This window comes from Berghia stephanieae, chromosome 5, assembly GCF_034508935.2.
Source record: "Berghia stephanieae isolate SIO BIC M18660-M18661 chromosome 5, UCSD_Bste_1.3, whole genome shotgun sequence".
Lineage (NCBI taxonomy): Eukaryota > Metazoa > Mollusca > Gastropoda > Nudibranchia > Aeolidiidae > Berghia > Berghia stephanieae.
Window position 1 is genome coordinate 81,557,288 of NC_088364.1, and position 20,484 is coordinate 81,577,771.

The 20,484-nt window shown below is 36.1% G+C and overlaps 1 protein-coding gene across 6 annotated transcripts in view; it reads right to left on the reverse strand.

Annotated features, from left to right (window-relative positions):
- Positions 1–20,484, reverse strand: part of LOC144973714 (poly(ADP-ribose) glycohydrolase-like) — a 44,191-nt gene that overhangs the window by 17,236 nt on the left and 6,471 nt on the right. For 4 of the 6 annotated variants that reach the window (XM_078916537.1, XM_078916535.1, XM_078916540.1 and 1 more), the window contains 13 exons: positions 18,963–19,060; positions 16,063–16,129; positions 15,295–15,354; positions 14,264–14,301; positions 13,664–13,739; positions 11,395–11,464; positions 9,857–9,958; positions 8,919–9,053; positions 7,292–7,375; positions 4,440–4,511; positions 2,233–2,325; positions 1,529–1,689; positions 44–126 (listed from right to left, as the gene is read on the reverse strand). In XM_078916537.1, coding sequence (XP_078772663.1) covers positions 44–126; positions 1,529–1,689; positions 2,233–2,325; positions 4,440–4,511; positions 7,292–7,375; positions 8,919–9,053; positions 9,857–9,958; positions 11,395–11,464; positions 13,664–13,739; positions 14,264–14,301; positions 15,295–15,354; positions 16,063–16,129; positions 18,963–19,060 — 1,139 coding nt within the window. The remainder of the gene's footprint in view (positions 1–43; positions 127–1,528; positions 1,690–2,232; positions 2,326–4,439; positions 4,512–7,291; positions 7,376–8,918; positions 9,054–9,856; positions 9,959–11,394; positions 11,465–13,663; positions 13,740–14,263; positions 14,302–15,294; positions 15,355–16,062; positions 16,130–18,962; positions 19,061–20,484) is intronic. The other 2 variants (XM_078916538.1, XM_078916536.1) reach the window with 1 other exon arrangement.

A 20,484-nucleotide genomic window follows, 5' to 3' on the forward strand; every position in this document is an offset into this window, starting at 1 on the left:
GTGCCTAAACGTTAGCTAAATTAATTGTTAATAATTGCCTTACTGTTTTTTGTTACTCTCTCAAAGTAATGAAGAATGCACTTGAGTTTGCTTACTCTCTGAGGACTTTGAGGATAACCAAACATACTGAAAAGAAGAAAGATGGTGTAAGAATAAGTAATCTTTGGTTTTTCACAGTATTTAAAAAAAATAAAGGTTAAATTGTAGATAATCGCAATGATAGTAGAGGTAGAAATGACAATTTTTTTTTACATTGGTAGTAGATGTGGGTGGCAGTAATATTAGTAGTAATTGATCAATTAGAATCATTGATAATAACAATTTAGTTGATTCTAAAACGCACCCCCCCCCCCCCAAAGAGCTCTAGGCACAATATCATTAATCTAAAAGCCAGTGAACAATTAATGAAAGTGAGTGTCATACCACTAGACCATATAACCGCACAGATCTATAGTAGAACCACACTTGATCAAAAACGAGTTTCCAAAAGCTACAAACATTAACATTGTCAAGGCTAAGATCGCCAGTGAAAACAAATGGTTGATGTTAAAATTTTCAATTTTTAGATTTATTGATATTTTCATTCAATGGCCACTTATGGACAATATCAAAAACATTTCATGGTCAAAAAGTTTTTCACATGAAAAATCGTTGTTTATGTGTGGTTAGGTAATGCCATTTCCTTCGGTTGATGAAGGACATTGTATATTTATATATCACATCATTTGGAGCTAATACTCAAAACCGTAATTTTGAATCAGTAAAGGTTAGACTCTCTTTATTGATTTCAATGGCTGGCTTTAACGATAAACCACAAAGTTATAGAGTGATAAGAGAGTTTCTTAGATGATAGGGGAGTTCTTTCTCTGATTTTCTCATGCAGCGGAGAACTTTAAAATGGATAGCGACCAGTTGATAACACGAAAGGGAGAAATTGACGAAACTTAGATCCATGAGAAAAAAAGCACAAAAGAGAGAGAGAGAGAGAGAGAGAGAGAAGAGAGAGAGAGAGAGAGAAAGAGAGAGAGAGAGAGAGAGAGAGAGAGAGAGAGAGAGAAAGAAAGAGAGAGAGAGAGAGAGAGAGAGAGAGAGAGAGAGAGAGAGAGAGAGAGATATGAAAATCCCTGGGTCCCTGTTATGTAGCCAGTGCATTTAGAATCCAAAAATCCGTATGTGTTTGGGAGGGGGGGTCTTCGGTGGGTCAGATAGTCACCTTTTCTCCATTATTTTTTTAAATTGCGATTTCCGCAAAATTAGATTTTATTCCTGGAAACTAAAGTTTGGAAATAATTTAAATCTACCCGACTTATTGAGAATTGTCACGTGAAAAATAGGCAAAAATTCAAGATGGCGGCTGTTTATATGTGTTTCCATGCCAACCACCCATCATTTTCTCCAAAAACAACTGTCGATTTGTTGATAAGAAGGCAGTCCAGTTACATCCAGTAATATTACAGAATGATTATATCACATTTAGAGATTTTTAGTTTCATCGCGCCAACCTTTCCTTTAAATTAAAAATTCTAACCTTGAGAAATTGATACTGGGATGACTGCCACTCCCACTTCTTGACGTCGTCTTATTCCGACGGGGGAATGTACAGAAAAAGGCATTGGCCAGTAGGCAAGCTACTTGATGTTGAGTGAAGGTCAATTTTTTTACCTCTCTTTGCTTGAGGAATGGAATGGCCTGTAATCAAGAAAATTAATTTGTGAGAATAAAAAATAAGACACATACACAACACACACACACACACAGAGTGGCAGAGAGAGAGAGAGAGAGAGAGAGAGAGAGAGAGAGAGAGAGAGAGAGAGAGAGAGAGTGAAAGAGAGAGAGAAAGAGAGAGAGAAAGAGAGAGAGAAAGAGAGAGAGAGATGGAGAGAGGGAGAGGGAGAGTGAGAGAGAGAGAGAGAGAGGAAGAGAGAGAGAGATGGAGAGAAAGAGAGAGAGAGAGAGAGAGAGAGAGATGGAGAGAAAGAGAGAGAGAGAAAGAGAGAGAGAGAGATGGAGAGAGGGAGAGAGAGAGAAAAAAAAAAAAAAGAGAGAGAAAGAGAGAGAGAGAGAGATAAAGAAAGAAAGAAAGAAAAATATTACAGTATTTAAAAGCAAGTCTAAAAATACTTGTGAACAATACAAAACACGTTACTCGTAATTCTATACAAATATTAACTCAAATTTTTTTTCTTTCAACAATTGATAAAAGAATTGGATTTTAAGACTGTTCCATTTTACCTTAGTAAACAATTTAGGTAACGATAGAGCCAGTTTTATCATTTTTGGCAAAGTTGTCATGAAAAATGTGTTTTTGTCCTCTTCACCACATTGCTGAAATACAAAATAAAAGAAATGCTGCGAAAACTGTTCTGAGGTAATTGTGATAAATATTAGGCCATTTTAGATTAAGTCAGAAAAGTTGAAAGATTGTAGGGAAGACATTAATTCTGCCTAAGTTAAAGGAAGTAGAGGGGACTCGTTGAAATCAGGAACGATTTAAAGAGCAATTTATCCTTGTGTCTAGTCTGAGACCATCTAAAAGCACTACCTAGATCAAAATACATGATTCCAACCATGAGGGATACAATAAAAAACAAAACAAAAAACAACAAAACTGTAGCTTTTATTAAGCGCAACATCCACTAAATGTGCTCAAAGTGATTTACAAGGAGTCTCAGACCAACAGCAACAAGTAAGATGTAGAATGAGACAGATGCCTGCCAGGCGATTTTACAATTTTTTCCTACAGAGACAATGCTATTAACGGTTAGTACTCATTTTACACTCGAGTACGGTGAGAGAATGTGAGTAAAGAGCCCTTTCCAAGGACTCAACTATGCGCTGAGTGAGGCTCGAACCCAGGATCTTCTGATCCGAAAGTGAGTGGTCATATCACAAGACCACATAGCCGCACAAATAAAATGCGATATAGAATTAAACATAATATTACAAAAACATTCATAACTTTTACTGATACACTGTAGATAATGAATATTATCTAATATATTATTATTTCTGACCATCCATGCTGTGAATTGTATACAGTGATTAGTGACTATTATCAATCATTATTAATATTTGTTTTCATCAAAGGCATTAAAAGGATTTACTTCCATTAGCTTTTCACCCATGACTTGATATGATATGATATTGCATGATATGATATGATATATGATTTTAAATATGATGGATATAGAGTGTTATTATTAAAAAAAAATTAATAATTGAGCTTTTATATAGCGCAATATCTACTAAACGTGCTCAAAGCGCTTTACAAGTGGTCCCTAGCCAACAGCTACACTTAACATTCAGGACGGGACATGACGCCTGTTAGGCGATATTACAATTTTTCCAACAGAGACAACGCTGTTAGTGGCCAGGTACTAATTTTACAGCTGAGTACGGTGAGAGAATGTGAGTAAAGAGTCTTCTCCAAGGACTCAACTACGTGCAGAGCGAGGCTCGAACCCAGGACCATCTGATCCTATTATGTAGAAAATAAACAACAAAATAACTTCTCATGAAAAAACACATCAACCAACCTCGGCAAAACCAAATAGCCTTTTTCCAGAACAGGGAAAATAAGCTGCGTGCAGGAAAACAAAAACTCAACTCACAGATTCTAGCAGTTTAGAATTCACAAAAGACACAGGGGGTAGAATAAATAGCAAGTCACCTCCCCAGCGGCAGAAGGACAACCTATAGAAGATAATATGTTCATGGCCCTGCTCTTCACAGAAAAGATAGAAACGCTTGTTTCGTTTTGTTTTTAAGGGTTTTACGGCTCTTGCAACACATTAAGGTCATATCAGCGCCCGTAAAAAGGATAGTACAAAATTCTAGAATTACAATTAAAACACCCAAGAAAAGGTGAGACAAAGGGGAATTTGTTCAAATAGGAAACATATAGATTCCAAGAGCACACTTATCAAAGTACTAAGTTTGAGATCACCTAAAAGCACAGGTCCCAACTAAGAGGGATACACTCATGTGTAAAAAAAGCAATACAGTGCATAACAGAGAGCTGATTTACAATACAAAAAATATCATCTCCCAAAACTCTAACTATACATTTGACTGTTTCACTCACAGATAGGGTATCCGGCCAGGGCCCGGACAAAACCAAGTAATCCCATTCCAAGACAAAGACAGAAAGCATGTTGGAAAACAGATATAGGGGGATAGAAGACTCAGTTAGTGCCTCCGTGCCCACTATGGGAGGTAAGGAGCCCCACCCAGAAAAGATGGAAACAATTAAGAAAAAAAAGAATTTTTGTTAAAGCTAATAAAAGTATACTGAAGATTAAGAGAAAAGGGGAAAAAATGGTATTTGATAAATCCTAGTTATTCCCTGGTGCCTCTTCTACCTTAGTCTGTTAAATATGGTTTCCAGGGTATTTTTCTCAATAAAAATTCAATCGGTTTATCAAAAAATGGCACTTTACCTCAAAGTAATGATGAAGAACATCAAAATTCCAGTGATTGCGGTAGTGATGATTGTATTTCAAAATGGCCTCCTGGAAAAAGACAGAAAATAAATTAACTCTTTCATCTTTATTTTTTTTCTTTTTCTTTTTTTTAATTGTTTCAAAACAATATAGTTCAACTTTTATTAGTCTGAACAGAAATACAAACTTTGAAAAAAAAATGGAGGGTGCCTAGAGATTGTTTGTTTGTTTGTTTGTTTTTAAGGGTTTTACGGCGCTTGCAACACATTTAGGTCATATCAGCCCCAGTAAAAAAGAACAAAATGGGATAGTAAAAGCATTGTCATCCATCCAGTCACTAAATTTTGTTCGAAGAAACAGACTCGATTCTGTCCTTAAAACTGCGTTGTATTATTATCTTTTATGTAAATAATTCCATGACATAAAATTTCTTTTCAGGTGAAATTTCACCATATCTTCAGTGTGCACAATCAAGTTATTCAATCTAAAGCAAGCTCTGTCACGTTCATTTCATTGCACTCTACATTTATGCTCTGGGTCAAAAACTGGTCGAGTAATTTTGCTTAAGATCATCTCTAATACGACTGAAAATGAGTTATGAAGGTAGGACTGTCAAGTTGGGAATTCTGTAATTTATAATGTATTTATAAATACATACCATGCTTTTAAATTAATCTAATCAGGAAACTAAAAACTTCAACAAAACTGCAAATTGTTTTGCAAACAAGGATAGTGAGACATAAAATTTTATAACTTCAATGACATTTTCTAAAAATCACAAATTTTTCACGATATCAACGAAATCTATAGATAGTATGCGATTGGCTAATAAACTCACAACATTGCCATCCAGAAGTATAATGGACCAACACACAAAACTATGTGTAACCATAAACTTTTATAGCCTGGTTCATACAGTTTAGTGAGAATTACTCATAAACGTGGATGGCAAAAAACAAAAACAAAGACCTGAGTGACGTCATCTTCGTTCTATCTATAATTCATTTCTGATCATTAAGCTGTCTTTCAGAGCCATAAGGTTTATCTCCATTTCTGTAGCAAAAAAAACTTGCTGCACTTTAGATAGGATGCGAGTCCATCGTAAAGTACGTTTAACTTGATCTAGCAGACCTGACTATCCATTCACAACAGGGGTAGACAGTAGTGCCGCGCTGAGGACCGGACCGAGGACCGGTCCCACGGTCTTTTAGCTGTGAACCGTGGTCCAGTCCCATAGAGGAAGACCGCCGGCGGTCCTCACTTCTTATCACCTTTCAACGGTCTCGCGCCATACTACTTCCCCAGCGATTCGTTGCCTCGGTCCTTTGCCTATCTTCCACCAATCACCACCCATCCCACTTAATTAATCGCACCCACCCCCCCTTTGCCATACACTAAACGACACAGACGACCATAGAGGCAGACGACCACCTCCCTCCACTCCGCAAACCGCCCTTTCGTGTGTGAGATGGGGGGAACAGGAGGCGCACGCCTTGGACGATTCCATTATACGGGGTAAATTTCAAAATTTACTACACCATAATGATCGCAATGACAATGATCTATGATGAAGGCATGACCCCTCTTCTCTAATGGGTTATTGTTTGAAATGTATGTGACTACAAAAGATGTGTGTGTTTGTGTGTGTGTGTGTGTGTGTGTGTGTGTGTGTGTGTCGAACCTAGCAAGTTGCAAGTCTGATTTTTTGTTTTCTTTTGTCCATCTCTTGTCGCCACTCCTTTCTATCGCATTGTTGTCATTTAAAATAATACAATAATATTAAAATTTCGTTTGGTGTTTTAACTAATCAAGTAATATGAGTTTCATTAGTTTCTTCCGTCCAAAAAAACCAGTTATAACGTCTGTATTTTTAAAAGGTCCACTAGAATATTTGGGGACCCCGATAGCTCAGTTGATAGAGCACTCTCTTTATACGCAAAGGGCCAGAGATCGATCCCGGGTGCAGTCGATTTTTTTCTGAATCCCTGTCTACTCAGCAATGAATGGGTAGCTGAGTTTGTTAGATCTGGCGAAAAAGTCACCATCGACCCCTCTTATCACCTCATCCACCCCCTCTTATTATAACTTCACGTCTCTCTCTTACTCTTCAATGCTCGCTGCCCTCTAATGTGTGTGTGTGTGGGGGGGGGGGAGGGGGGGGGGGGTAGGAGTTGCGTGTGTGTATCAACGCCACGAACAACTCGATCAACGCCTTGGGCGATGCCATTATCTCCATTAATGGGGATAAATTTCAAATTTTATTAAATTATCGAAGTAACAATGAAGTACGGTGAGCAAATAAAGAAGGCATCACCCCTCTTCTCTAATTAGGTTACAATTTGAAATGAGTGTGACTACTCCGTGTGTTTTACTCCTGTAGGCCACGGTTTTCATCGTGTAGCGGTCTTTAACGGTTCAAGAATGAACGGACCGGTCTAGAGACCGGTCCTTGCGGTCTTCATTTCCCAAGGACCGTAGGACCGTGGTCCTTAAGCTTGCCAAGGACCGCCCCGCACTAGTAGACAGGGGAGATGGATAGCCAGGGGAGGGGGTTGGTCAAATCTCGATTGAACCTGGGATTGGTACTGGATATTTTTGAGAGGTTTGATTATTCATCTTAACTACGCCACTACCAAATCAATTCATTCATCTGTGGTGTTTCAATCATCCTGTTTTGTTGATAAAGGGGAAACCCGAAACGTTCATTTGATCTGTTTTTTGTAATTAAATTGAAGCTTACATTCAACTTCACGTTATTATTTATTACTTGAGAGGTAAGTGCTCTACCAATGACCTATCATGAACTCCACAAAATGCTTGGAGCACGACGAGATAACTGCCTGCCTTACTTCAAGGTCAAAACTGTCTGTGATCCCACTCTTCAGAGAATTCTCAATCAATTCCCAACGACTGATAGTTTTGTCAGAGCCATCCTGTCAAACCAAAAGGAAAAAGTTTAAAATACAAATATGCACATAATGATAATTATTCAGCTATTCAACATTCTATTTTCACTCAGGTGTGTAACTTATATTGTTGAACAAAATTTAACTTTGAATCTTAAATGTAACATTTTACAGAAATGATGATGCAATATTTCAAAAAATTAAAAAATGAGCTTTTATATAGTGCAATATCCACTAAATGTGCTCAAAGCACTTTACAAGGGGTCCTGGCCAACAGCAACATTTAACATGTAGGATGGGACATGACGCCTGTTAGGCGATATTACAATTTTTTCGGATAGAGACAACCCTGTTCACGGCCAGGTACTCATTTTACACCTGAGAACGGTGAGAGAATGTGAGTAAAGAACCTTCTCCAAGGACTCAACTATTTGAAATATTTCAAATTATCTCTCTCTTTGTATATTTTGGCAGGCACAGAAAGTTTTTATTCACGTTTTGTTACCAACATTTTCAAACTTCAGACAGAGATTTTGACTTTGTATTTGCTGACTGGATGTGCCAAATGCTTTTCTGCCATCTGATTGGATTTTAAGTAATGTAATGACGTTTTTACTGATTTTGTTATTGGCTGAAGAAGGGTTTTGAGCCAAAACATTTTGTGTTTAGTATTTTGTTCTTTTTTTTTAAAGCCGTTATAACAGCCTATAGCTTCAAGCAGCTTGGTATTTACACACTTGTAAATGACAGCTGAAAAAATTCCCTCCCCCCCCCTGGAACCTACAGCACATACGTTTGAAGTCAATACAATACGCTTACATTAAGCGCAAAATAATGGTGAAAAGAGTAAAATGATCGAGGCGATAATGGTCGGAATTCCGACAATTGTTGGACATTTTACAGGTCTGTATTTACTAAAACCACTCCGATTCAAATTCAAAATGAAATCCACATAAAATTATTTCAGCGGGTTAAATTCAGTTTCAGATGATGTGGAAACTAGGGTGTTACATTTTTGCACGTTTAAAAACATTTTATTATCATGATAAAGAATGCTACCAATCTCAATGTAAAATGAAATGAAAAGAGCAATTAGCTTCTTTAGATTTTAGCCAAAATGATCACCCGATTTTGCGCTGTGTGGCACTGAGCAAGTCACTTGCCCTAGCTCAATTTGCGGTGCTGCACCACGGCTGACGCCTGGGTTATTCCAGTCTTCTCTTGGAATAGATCCTAGAGACAAATTTCCTCTATGGGATAAATAAAGGGAATTTTTTTTTTTTAATTAAAATTTTTAAAAATAAATTTTTAAATGCATGTCTTTGGACAGAGGACAGCACCATAGACTGTGTCACCTGTCGGTTGATTGACTATTGAGACAATCAAGGTATGAGTTTATCACAGGTAACCTAACACCTAAATGACTTAACAAGGTCGAATTTTCTTTAGCCTTCAGAATCTATTGATTTGGCCTATTCTTTAAAACAAGATAATCATCATCATCTCACCATCATTCAAACACGTGCACACACACACAAACACAAACACACAAATATATACACAATGTTACCAGTACGTTATTTGGATCAGGTATTATACTGCTTTGGGAGCAAGGCATTTTCACTTCATCAACTCTGTCCCAGTTATCAAAAAAGTCACCAGGTTGAGAACGAGGGAATTCTTTTGCTTCCTTCAATTTATCAGTCTGGGAATTAGAATGCAAAAGAAAACAACAACATAAACATATCAATTGCATTATTATAATATTGAGATAGTGTGTAGTGTGTGGTGGTGTTTTATGACTGCTTGTGTTTTCTAAATGTTTTTTCACACATTCTATTTTGAACTTTAATGGATTTTTACTAGATTTACTTATCCGACTCAGCGACCACCTGAGCTCTAGCCCTTCAGTCTTGTGCCATGATGTAAGAAGTTAGACGTCTTTTGTAGTTGTTCCAGGTGACTAGATTAAGAATACATATAATTTTACTGGCACGATTTTCATCAATTAAAAAATAAAAAGCTTTTGTGCCTTATTCTTTGGTGGACTTAATAATGATTTAAGAAATATTTTAGGATAAAAACAGGCTAAAACTTTGAATACTTAATCACCAAAGCCATTTACGCAAAGCATCACAAGGGCAAATTTGGGTCTTAGCTGATTTAGGAATTAAAAAAAAAATTAATGCAAATTATTTAATGCTAGAAATGCTTTTGTGAAAATTAAAAGAAATTAATTCGTATAATCCAGTACTATGAATTCACAATGTCCCATGATCTTCACAAAACTACAGCGTGCCATAGAGAACCAATTTTCCATTTCATGTCCCCTTCCCCCCCCCCCCCTTTCTCTCTCTCTCTCTCTCTCTCTCTCTCTCTCTCTCTCTCTCTCTCTCTCTCTCTCTCTCTCTCTCTCACTCTCTCTCCCTCTCTCTCCCTACTCTGTTTTATTTTGTTTTTGAAACCAATCAATGGAAAATATATAATTATGAAAAACCAGATGCTTACAGGGATAAAATAGACATAGTGATAAGGAGGATGATCCCTCAGAATTGGCAATGGTTTCCTGAAACATTCTGGTGCTTTTGGAAGGTCATCAAATGGGCAACCCTGGGAACAAGACCATGTGGGAGACAACATGACACTGAATATTCATATTTGTTTTTTTAAGGATTTTCATTATGCTTATGACACTTTAAGTTAATTTCAGCACCATCATGGAAAATTTAGTCACCTTTCGTGATGCAGAATATAGGGGGCATGCTAAAGTCTTAAAGGTCAAAATTGATTCTAACCAACCCAATAAATAAATAAATGAGCTTTTTATATAGCGCAATATCCACTTAGCGTGCTCAAAGCACTTTACAAGGGGTCCCTGGCCAACAGCAACAATTAACATTTAGGATGGGACATGACGCCTGTTAGGCGATATTACAATTTTTCGGACAAAGACAACGCTGTTAATGGCCAGGTACTCATGTTACACCTGAGTACGGTGAGAGAATGTGAGTAAAGAGCCTTTTCCAAGGACTCAACTATGCGCAGAGCGAGGCTCGAACCCCGAACCTTCCGATCCGAAAGCGAGTGTCATACCACTAGACCACATAGCCGCACAGGTCAAGCCGATTTCAAATCGACCCTAGATGGAGTCATCTGAACAGAGTAGTCGTCCTTCAGAGCTATTTGGCACATGAAGCCGGAATTTATCCCGGTTTCTAGAGCGTGAAATGAACATTAGCAATTGCTTGCTACCCTTTTGATAGGATGCTAGTCTATCGCAATTACTTTACACCAGATCTAACACCTAGCTAACCAATCACTGCTGGGTGGTCAAGGGGCCATTCATTGTCGCCTCTGACACAGCAATTTTGATTGGTAGATAGAATATACCTGCACTGGTGGTAGATAGAATAGACCTGCACTGGAAATGGCAAAGAAGGTTATTTGGGGCTTTGTTAGGAATCTGAGGTTACATCCTTATAACTTGAGCTTGAGTTATATGACGTAATATCCACAAAACATATTCAAAGGGGTTCCTAGCCAATAGCAACACTTAACACGTAGAATGAGACATGATGACTGTCAGGTGATATTACAATTTTTTCTGAAAGCTTTTAACGGCCAGGTACTGATTTTACACCGGAGTGCGGTGAGAGAATGTGAGTAAAGAGCCTTTTCCAAGGACTGACCTAAGCACCACTCAGAGAGGGACTCGAACTCAGGACCTTCCAATCCAAAGGTGAATTGTCATACCACTATACCACATATCCGCAACTTCAGGGCTTCACATTTTATGAATTAAACCACTCCACTTTATTCAGTACTTATTTCCCAGCAGAACTAAAATTGGATCGGTTGAGGTCAGAGTTTTTGCTCTAAACGGAAGTGACTCCCGACTTCAACAAACAGTGTCACCAGCAAAGACTTGACGCTGACTCCACTCCAGCATTAAACATTAAAAGTCGGGATATTCTTTAATTTACCAAAACTTATTCCAGTATTGAAGGAATGCGAAACCATGTGAAAAAAAAATGAAAAATAGTTACCCAGTCTTGCAGGTCAAGGTTGTCATCAGACAAATTATTATCAACAAATTCTATGTCAGATTCATGGGATCTAAATAATGAAAAAATAAAAGATGATGATGATGATAATAATAATAATAATAATAACAATAATAATAATAATAATAATAATAACAATAATAATAATAATAATAATAACAATAATAATAATAATAATAATAATAGCAATAATAATAATAATAATAATAATAATAATAATAATAATAAATAATAATAATAATAATAATAATAGCAATAATAATATAATAATAATAATAATAATAATAAATAATAATAATAGCAATAATAATAATAATAATAAATAATAATAATAATAATAATAATAATAATAATAATAATAATAATAATAATAATAATAGCAATAATAATAATAATAATAATAATAATAATAATAATAATAATAATAATAATAATAATACAGAGCGATTTACAGATAATGAATTACGTTACAAACACAGGTGGTCAAAATTAAACATGGAAACAAAATACATATTGCTAAAATAATATTATACAAACATTCCAATTGGTGTAAGATGAATTGTGAAAAACTGTTTTTTTTAAAAGCAGATTTAAAGTTTGAGATATTCTCGATTTCTCTAATGGGGTATGGTATTCCAGAGCTTAGGATCATAATATCGAAAAGAGCGATCACCAAAAGATTTCAACTTGCTTTTTGATAATAACATCTCCCCCCCCAGTGACCTCGAAGATACAAAAGAGAAGACTGAGACTTGCGGGGCACTGCTGGAGACACAAGGAGGAGATTGCAAGCAGTCTTGTGCTATGGGAACTACCTGAGAGAACCAGAAGCAGAGGCAGGCAGAATAAAACATACATTGACTGTCTGTTAGATGACACCGAAATGGACAACACCCGGGAGCTGCTTACGCTTATGGAGGACAGGACAGAATGGCGAAGACTTGTGGCTCATGTTGGGCGCCCCAAGGGGCGGCATAAGTGAGTAAATAACATTGATCCTTTGCCAGCTGTTTCATCTGTTTAATCTAATTGAACATCTATGAGACAATTTGAAAAGAGAACTAAGAGCCTGTCCATACACCAGTAACAATGACGATTAGTTTCAACTTTGATTGACATTTGGGAAGCAATTTCAATCAAGTACATTGAAAACCTGACATCTTCCATGAGACGGATTCGCAGATGCAACTGGAGGTCAAAGACAGTATTAAAAAAAAAACTGTTTGAATTTTGTGTTTGTTTTCACTTTTGCCATCTCCAATTCTAACATCTTTTTGCATAAGGCTAGAGCTCCCTAGTACATTAAAATATCTTTTAAATCTTTATATCAAAATCTACAGAAATAAAATAAAAACTTTTCAAATGCTATAAACTTGTAACTAGAGCTCTTCAGCCCACATGGGAATTCCACACACACTGCATAAGAAGCTTTGGCACAAAAAGTACTCGAATTAGTCAGTAAGTGTATTTATGATATGATATGATATGATATGATATAAGTCCAGATTTATGTGGGCTTTTACAGCCTTTTATCTGCTCTTGTGCATTCATGAACGTATTTAATTCACATCTCTCAAAACTGGGCATGCAACATAGAGGAAGGAGGTGTCTGAATTAAACTCTACAAACAGTATTTTTCTGTTTCACAATGAGCGTCGAGACGGCACTTGAATGATATGCAACAAAACAACATGACTGTGATAATCATCGAGGCAGGCTGATTTCTTGGGATTACTTTGTTTGTCTTTCTGCTTTGTCTGGCTGGCACTATTTCATACACATCTTTTCAGATTTTTATCTTAACAGTTTAGGCAATCAAACGCAGCTTAACCCTCTCCTTACTACCTGCATCAAAATCGTCACATTTACATACCTGCCAACCCTTCCGCTTTTGGCGGAATCATTCCTATTTTCACTCTTCTTATTTGTACTATTCCGCCATTGTCTCCAAAATTCCGATTTACATAAATGATAATAATGGTAAGAATAAAGAAGAGCAAAAAAAAAAAAAAATATAATAAATTTTTTGTACATCACAAACTTTGAAGAATGATCTTTGTTTAATTAATAAGAACATAAAGTTGTTTTGTAGAGAGCTTGTTTTGTTTGAGTTTAAAAAATCAATTTTTCTGATGGGTAAGCTGGCATTTTGGGGAAAATACTGAAAAGGATCGGTAAGGAGAGAGTTAAGCCAACTTTGGGAATGTGAACTTCACGTATCACAGTCTATCATTCATAAATATCACCTTACCCATAGGAATTCCTGTCTTCCTCATCATCATCACTTTCATGTTTTGGTTCTTCTTGAATATTAGGTTCCAAATCCTCTGTAGGAAATATGAGATCGCAATGTAATATCAGATTACCCGTGTTTTATGTTCCACAAGCTTTATCCCTGATATTCAAAAGATTAAAAAAAAAAAAAAAAGCAGACAAATTCTGAAACAATTAACAAAAATAAACTGGTTTGATTGGGGTTAAAAGTTGTCTTTTTTTTTTGTTCAAAAACAAGTTCTTATTTATTTTTTTCTGTTGTTCATGACATTTTTGTAAAAAATATTCTTTAAAAATGCACCACATTTAATATGATACCAGGCTGCTACAAGCTGTGGACTGTAAAAAGTCATAAACAAAAATGAATAGAACAGCTTCAAAAAGAACAAAATACCAAAACAAGGAACGTTTCGGGCTCAAAAGCCTTCTTCAGCCAACAACAAAAAAACAATAAAGACATAAATACATTACTAAATTTCAGACAGACGACAAAGATATTTTTTAGGTCCTCTCTGTAGAAAAATCTATCTTGGAAAGACTTTCCAATTTTGCATTTAAAATTCAACCCTGGACTCACCTGGGTCTTCTGGTGCTTCATTGCTTTGCAAACGTGACCTATCAGAGATAAAAAGAAGAAAAATTGTGTGGGTTCATTATGCAAAGCTTAGTGCTCATCTGATAAATAAATTATTTTTATGGTCGAAATTTGAAACAAAAAATGGTGGTGGAATCCTAATAAATCAGATAATCAAGGAAAATCAACAGCAACAGTCGTTGTGGTAGCTTTGTTTTTTGTTTTTAGGGGTTTTACAGCGCTTGCAACACATTAAGGTTATATCAGTTATACCAGTAAAAAGGAAGAATATGGGATAGTAAAAAGTTCTGGAATTACAATTAAAGCACCCAAGAGAAAGTAAGACAAAGGGGAATTGGGAACAAATAAGGATCAGATGTAGATTCCAAGAGCATACCATCAATGTACTTAGTTTGAGATCACCTTTAAGTCTCACCCAGACACAAGCACAAGATCCAACAAAGAGGAATACACTCAAATGCTTACATTTCATTATAGATTAAAAATAACAAATATAATAATACATAACAGAGAGATGATTAACAAGGAAAAAAATATAATCTCCCAAAACAATAACTATGCATTTGACTGTTTCCTTCCCAGCCAAGGACTCCGGCCAGGGTCAGGACAAAACCAAGCAATCACATACCATGACAAACACAGAAAGCATGTTGGAAAACACAGATATAAGGGGATAGAAAACACGGTATATACCTCCCTGCCAACTGTGGAGGTAGGGAACCCCACCCAGCTGAAGGACTTAAAAAAAACAAAACAAAAGAAAAAAAAAAGTGTAATTCAAATGGGCAAACAAATCCTACTCATAAAAGTTACATCCATATTTACACCTCGAGTAAAAGATACTATATACTCACAGACTAAATTATTTGCGTCATAATGTCTTTGTCACAGATGAATCTTAAGATTGCAGAGGAAATATTTATGTAAGGATACATACAATGGATCACAATGAAGAATTTCAAATAAGTATTCAGGTAAGAAACATTAAAAAAAAAAGAAAGAAATATATTTACAGTTTTTTTCTACCATAGTCGGTCTGCATTTCTTCGGGTTCCAAATTGGGTTTCGAATACCTGATGATGAGGCGAAAAAATATTCAAATTATACATAGAGTATCAATCTATGGCTATACGCAGACATGCGCTGTACAGGGGATCCCTGGCCAACAGCAACACTTAACATGTAGAACGAGACATGCCACCTGTTAGGCGATATTACAATTTTTTTCCTGACAGAGACAATACTGTTGATGGCCAGGTACTCATTTTACACCGGAGCACGGTGAGAGAATGTGAGTAAAGAGTCTTTTCCAAGGACTCAACTATGCGCTGAGTGAGGCTCAAACCCAGGACCTTTTGATCTGAAAGCGAGTGTCATACCACAAGACCACATAGCCACAACAATTAATTCTGAAATACAACTTCGGCTGATGACGGCAAACAGCCCAACTGGGCGCAGTGAGGAAAAGCAGGTAGTAGGAATCTAGGAATCAAAATGGACAGAACATAAAATTCATAACTTAGAATGTGAGGAGCATGTCGGCTGCACAACATTATGGACGAAGCCAGTAACCATAAAATTAACATCCTGGGTATCTCTGAACATAGACAGGCAGAGCAAGGCTAATACTCCCAGCAGAGATAGGACAGGCCAAAGCCCTGTTAACAAACAAAACAATTTAGTCATCAGCTTCGTACAAAAAAGATGGCATGATTTTCCATTATAGATTATAAAAGAAAGATAGAAAAAAAAGGAAAAATGGGAAAATAAATGTACAATACCTTGAAATCCCAGAATGACCTGCTGCACCATAAGACATCGTAGTTTCTTCTGATTCTGTACTTCCACCTTTGAATTAAAATAAGATATGACGAATGATTATATTAATAAAACATAATTAAAATTCAAGAGACCAAGCCATTTCACTATACAACACAGTTCAGTGATTAAGAATCAGAAGAAAAAAAAAAATCAGGCAAGTTGCTCATTCCTATGAGTACTCTAAATTGTTTATAATTATTGAGTTGCCCCTCCCCCTGTGTCATGAAGTTAAAAGACTATATGTGGGCGTCCTTCAGATAATCAGTCGCATGGTGAAAAGCTTTGAACAGAGATATTGACAATTTTAGTCAAGAGGTCAGTTTTTATGGAAAATGAGTTCTCATCAAAATTCATTAAATCAAACATTTTTCTACACATTGATGAAATATTTTAATTGAATTCTAATCCTAAATATTTTATGTTATATTTTTATGAAGGTAATCATTATACTTAATATCAACTCTTGTCAACTTTGGAAGCGATTTTCTCAAAATTAGGGTTTCACACCATAGCCCATGCATTAGACCATAACTTCATGAAAAATCACCCGATTTGCTTCAAATAAAGATTAAAATGATCAGGAGACATTGGGCTTTAAAAAAACGCAAAACAAAAATTGTCACCATGCGACTGATTATGTCAGGGACGCACACAAATTTTGCATTGGATTTCTGTTATTTCTTCATATCTAATACTAAACATGAGTCACAAGTCACACAAAGATTCAGGCCATGACCCCAAGGATATGAAAATCAACTCTTACGTTTTACATTTTTCACCAGGTAAAATTTAATCTGGAAGCGTTTCTTCTTGGTTTAGTTTAGTGATAGTATCAAGTTTGCAATTTCAAATTATCAAGTTTGCTAACAAAAAGAAAGAAAAAAAAAAAAACCCTACAAAACTCAATGTTCCCAATTGTTATTGGTTTGCTAACTTTCCATGTTTGATTGACCAGTTTGAAGGTTCGCTGTTACAACTCTCTTAGTGAAAACAGGAATTACGAGATGCCTGATGATAGTAATTGTGATTTGAACAAAAATCTAGTACAGTTCTTGCCGCCTTTAAGCACAGTCTTCGGGAGAAGGCTTAGGCATGCTTAAAACAGAAATGTGCTTAAGTCTGAATAGACATAAACCAAAGATTTCCATGAATTAAATTTCATGAGCTATTTCCCTTTGTAAGTTAGTCGTGATTGTGCAACACACACGATGTTGCTGTATTACCAGTCATAGTCGTATATGTTTGTTTATGTTTAGTTTTCTTAGATTTTATTTATATTTTCATAATTCATGATGGTGAAAATGAAAAAAAAGGGAGTATGTCATAGGGGAGAATCTTTTGTGTTGAGGATGTCTGTCTTATTTTGGTGAAAAGAATTCAGTTATTGAGCTTTGCTTGCAATGTTAAACGATGCTCTGTTGCACTGTGTTTGTAATTGCCTAAACTATAGTTACAGAGTTGGGAGACCACTTGATTCTATAAAAACACTTTTGAAACAGCTCTGAGGAAGAAGGCATTTTGGTCACCACTTCCATTTCATTATCTTCCTACTATTTTATACCTCTACTATAAGGGCCAGTGTGGCTCAGTGGTACAGTCTTTGCTTCGTACCTGAAAGGTACAGAGTTCGATCACCCGCCACTGCACCATGTGGCCTTGAGCAAGTCACCTCACCTAAGTTCAATTTGCGGCGCTGCACTGTGGCTGACGCCTGGGTTATTCCAGTCTTCCCTTGCAATAGACCCCAAAGACAAATTTCCCCATATGAGATAAATAAAGGGAATTTAAAATTAAAAAAATTTTTTTTTGATTTTACTCGGGGTTGCTTCCTTTCCAACATAGGTTGGACATTATCACTGTCCATTAATTCACCAGTCCATGGAAGTTAGTGGATTACAACAAGTATTAACAGCCAGAATCAGACGCGGTTTGTAATGAAGCATGCCTGAAGCCAAAGTTACTGTGCTCAAAGGCAAAAATTCAGTAAGAGCCATTTACCGTGCTTGAGTTCAAAATGTGCTTAACTCACTCAACCCTAACACCGAATATATCCGTAGTTTAATCGGGTTACTTTTACCCCATGGCTATTTATTACATTTTTCTGAGACAAATTATAGGCATGGTATCCTAGCTAATGTTTTTAGTTTTTGCATGGTAATGGTAGTTGAATAAAACTATAAATGTACAGGTTCATTTTAAATACATTTTATCCAATTTTGAAAAGTTGCAAAAATCTCTAGGATTGAGTGAGTTAATGACAGCATGCTTAAAGATGGCCTCGTTTGTATAAGGGTTTAGTCAAACTTCTATTCAACATGTAAACACACAAATCACATTTACAAAAAAGTCAAGGGCATCCTCTTGAGTGAAACTAACTTAGTTCACCATGTATTTGTTAAGATACTCAATAATTAACGTTTTTTTATAGCGCAATATCCACTAAACACGCTCTAACTCTAAGTGCTTTACCAAGGGTCCCTGACTAACAGCAACATGAAACATAGAACGAATCATGATGCCTGTCAGGCGATATTACAATTTTTTTCCGACAGAGACATTGCTGTTAACAGCCAGGTACTCATTTTACACCAGAGTATGGTAAGAGCATATGAGCAAAGAGAGCCTTTTCCAAGGACTCAACTATGCGTCGAGCGAGGTTCAAACGCAGGACCTTCCATTCTGAAAGCGACTATCATACCACAAGACCACATAGCAGCACAATCTATTCATAATCTGTTAAATAATATTCCAAACTGAGTATATGGAAAGAATAGTTTACACATTTTGCAATCTTGAAAGAAAAATATTGTAATTGATGTTAAATCCATAAATACGTCCACAACAAAAGGGCCATACATACTATGTTTCCTTTTAAGACTACTCTGGCTGTCAGTTGAATCCGTCCGAGAAAAACTCAATTTTGTTTGTATCAATGGCTTTTGGGAACTCATTCCCTCCCTGAAATAAATAAAAAAGAAGGGGAAAAAAATAGTAATTTATTTAAAGTGTGGAGTGGGCACTTATTTAATTAACTATGAGAAGTACCAGCTTGGACAGCTCAGTGGCTAGAGCATCCACTCTCAAACCTTTATTTAGTGGTGGATGTCGCATCAAGTGGATTCAATAGTCTGATGTCACGTCACCCAGCAATGGCAGCCATCATGGTTCTAAACAAAGAAAATCGGTACTTTTTATTCTTCATGCTGGCTAGAACTTTTCATATGTCTTGTGATCAGAATGTGTAAAAGTCAAAACATGATCAGATTTATGTTTTTTTCTCTCTTCTGGATACGCTTTTATGCTCGTCTGAGAAATATTTCATAAGGGCATCTGCCATTGTTCCGATAGTTTAGAGCCAGTTACTAAGTTACCATGCGTCATTATGAGGGAAGTGATGCTACGACTGTTGAAGCGTATTGGATCATGGGTTTGACTCTCCTTTGACACCAATATTTTTATTCTCTCTTTTTATCTGACACTTCTCCATGCCCTATATTGCTCATCAGAGAAAAAATACTGTTGCATACATTAGATGATAAATGGATCACGGTTTGACTCTCCTTTGACACCAATATTTTTATTCTCTCTTTTTATCTGACACTTCTCCATGCCCTATATTGCTCATCAGAGAAAAAATACTGTTGCATACATTAGATGATAAATGAAATAACATAATGATTTCAAACACACTAAAGAATGCATGTGTGTGGTTATATCATTTTGTGGTATAGTATGACACTCACATTTTGGGCTGGTAGGTTCCTGGTTTGAATCATTGGGGATGGTGCAAAATTGAGTCCTTGGAAAAAGCTCTTTACTCACAAATTTCACCACACTCTGGTGTAAACTGACTGACAGTGTTGTCGTTTACGGAAAAAAATTGTAATAATAATAATAATAATTTTTAAAATGATAATAATAATAATAATAATAATAATAATAATAATAATAATAATAATGAGATTACATTAATATTAAACTATAGTCATAGCAAGTACTTCTCTTTGGATGAAAAATTAATGAACATACATGAATTTATCAGTTTAAAAATAAAATAAAATGCCAAACACGGGATGATTCTGGCTCAAAAACCTCCTTCAGCCTACAACAAAAACATAGACACATTATTTAAAAACCAAATAGATGGCAGAGAAAGATTTTGCTTGTCCTTTCAGCAAGCAATAGGATCTTGGAAAGTAAACAAAAAGACAATGGACCTACAAACCGCAGATGTACGAGGCCTCAAGATAGGACATGTCAGTATCTTTATGAAGACCACACCATTGCATTTCCGGAGAAAGTTTGGACCATCACATGACCTTTTACTTTTACAGACTTGTACCTTGTGCATGCCATTAGATGTATACATTGTAATATCTGTT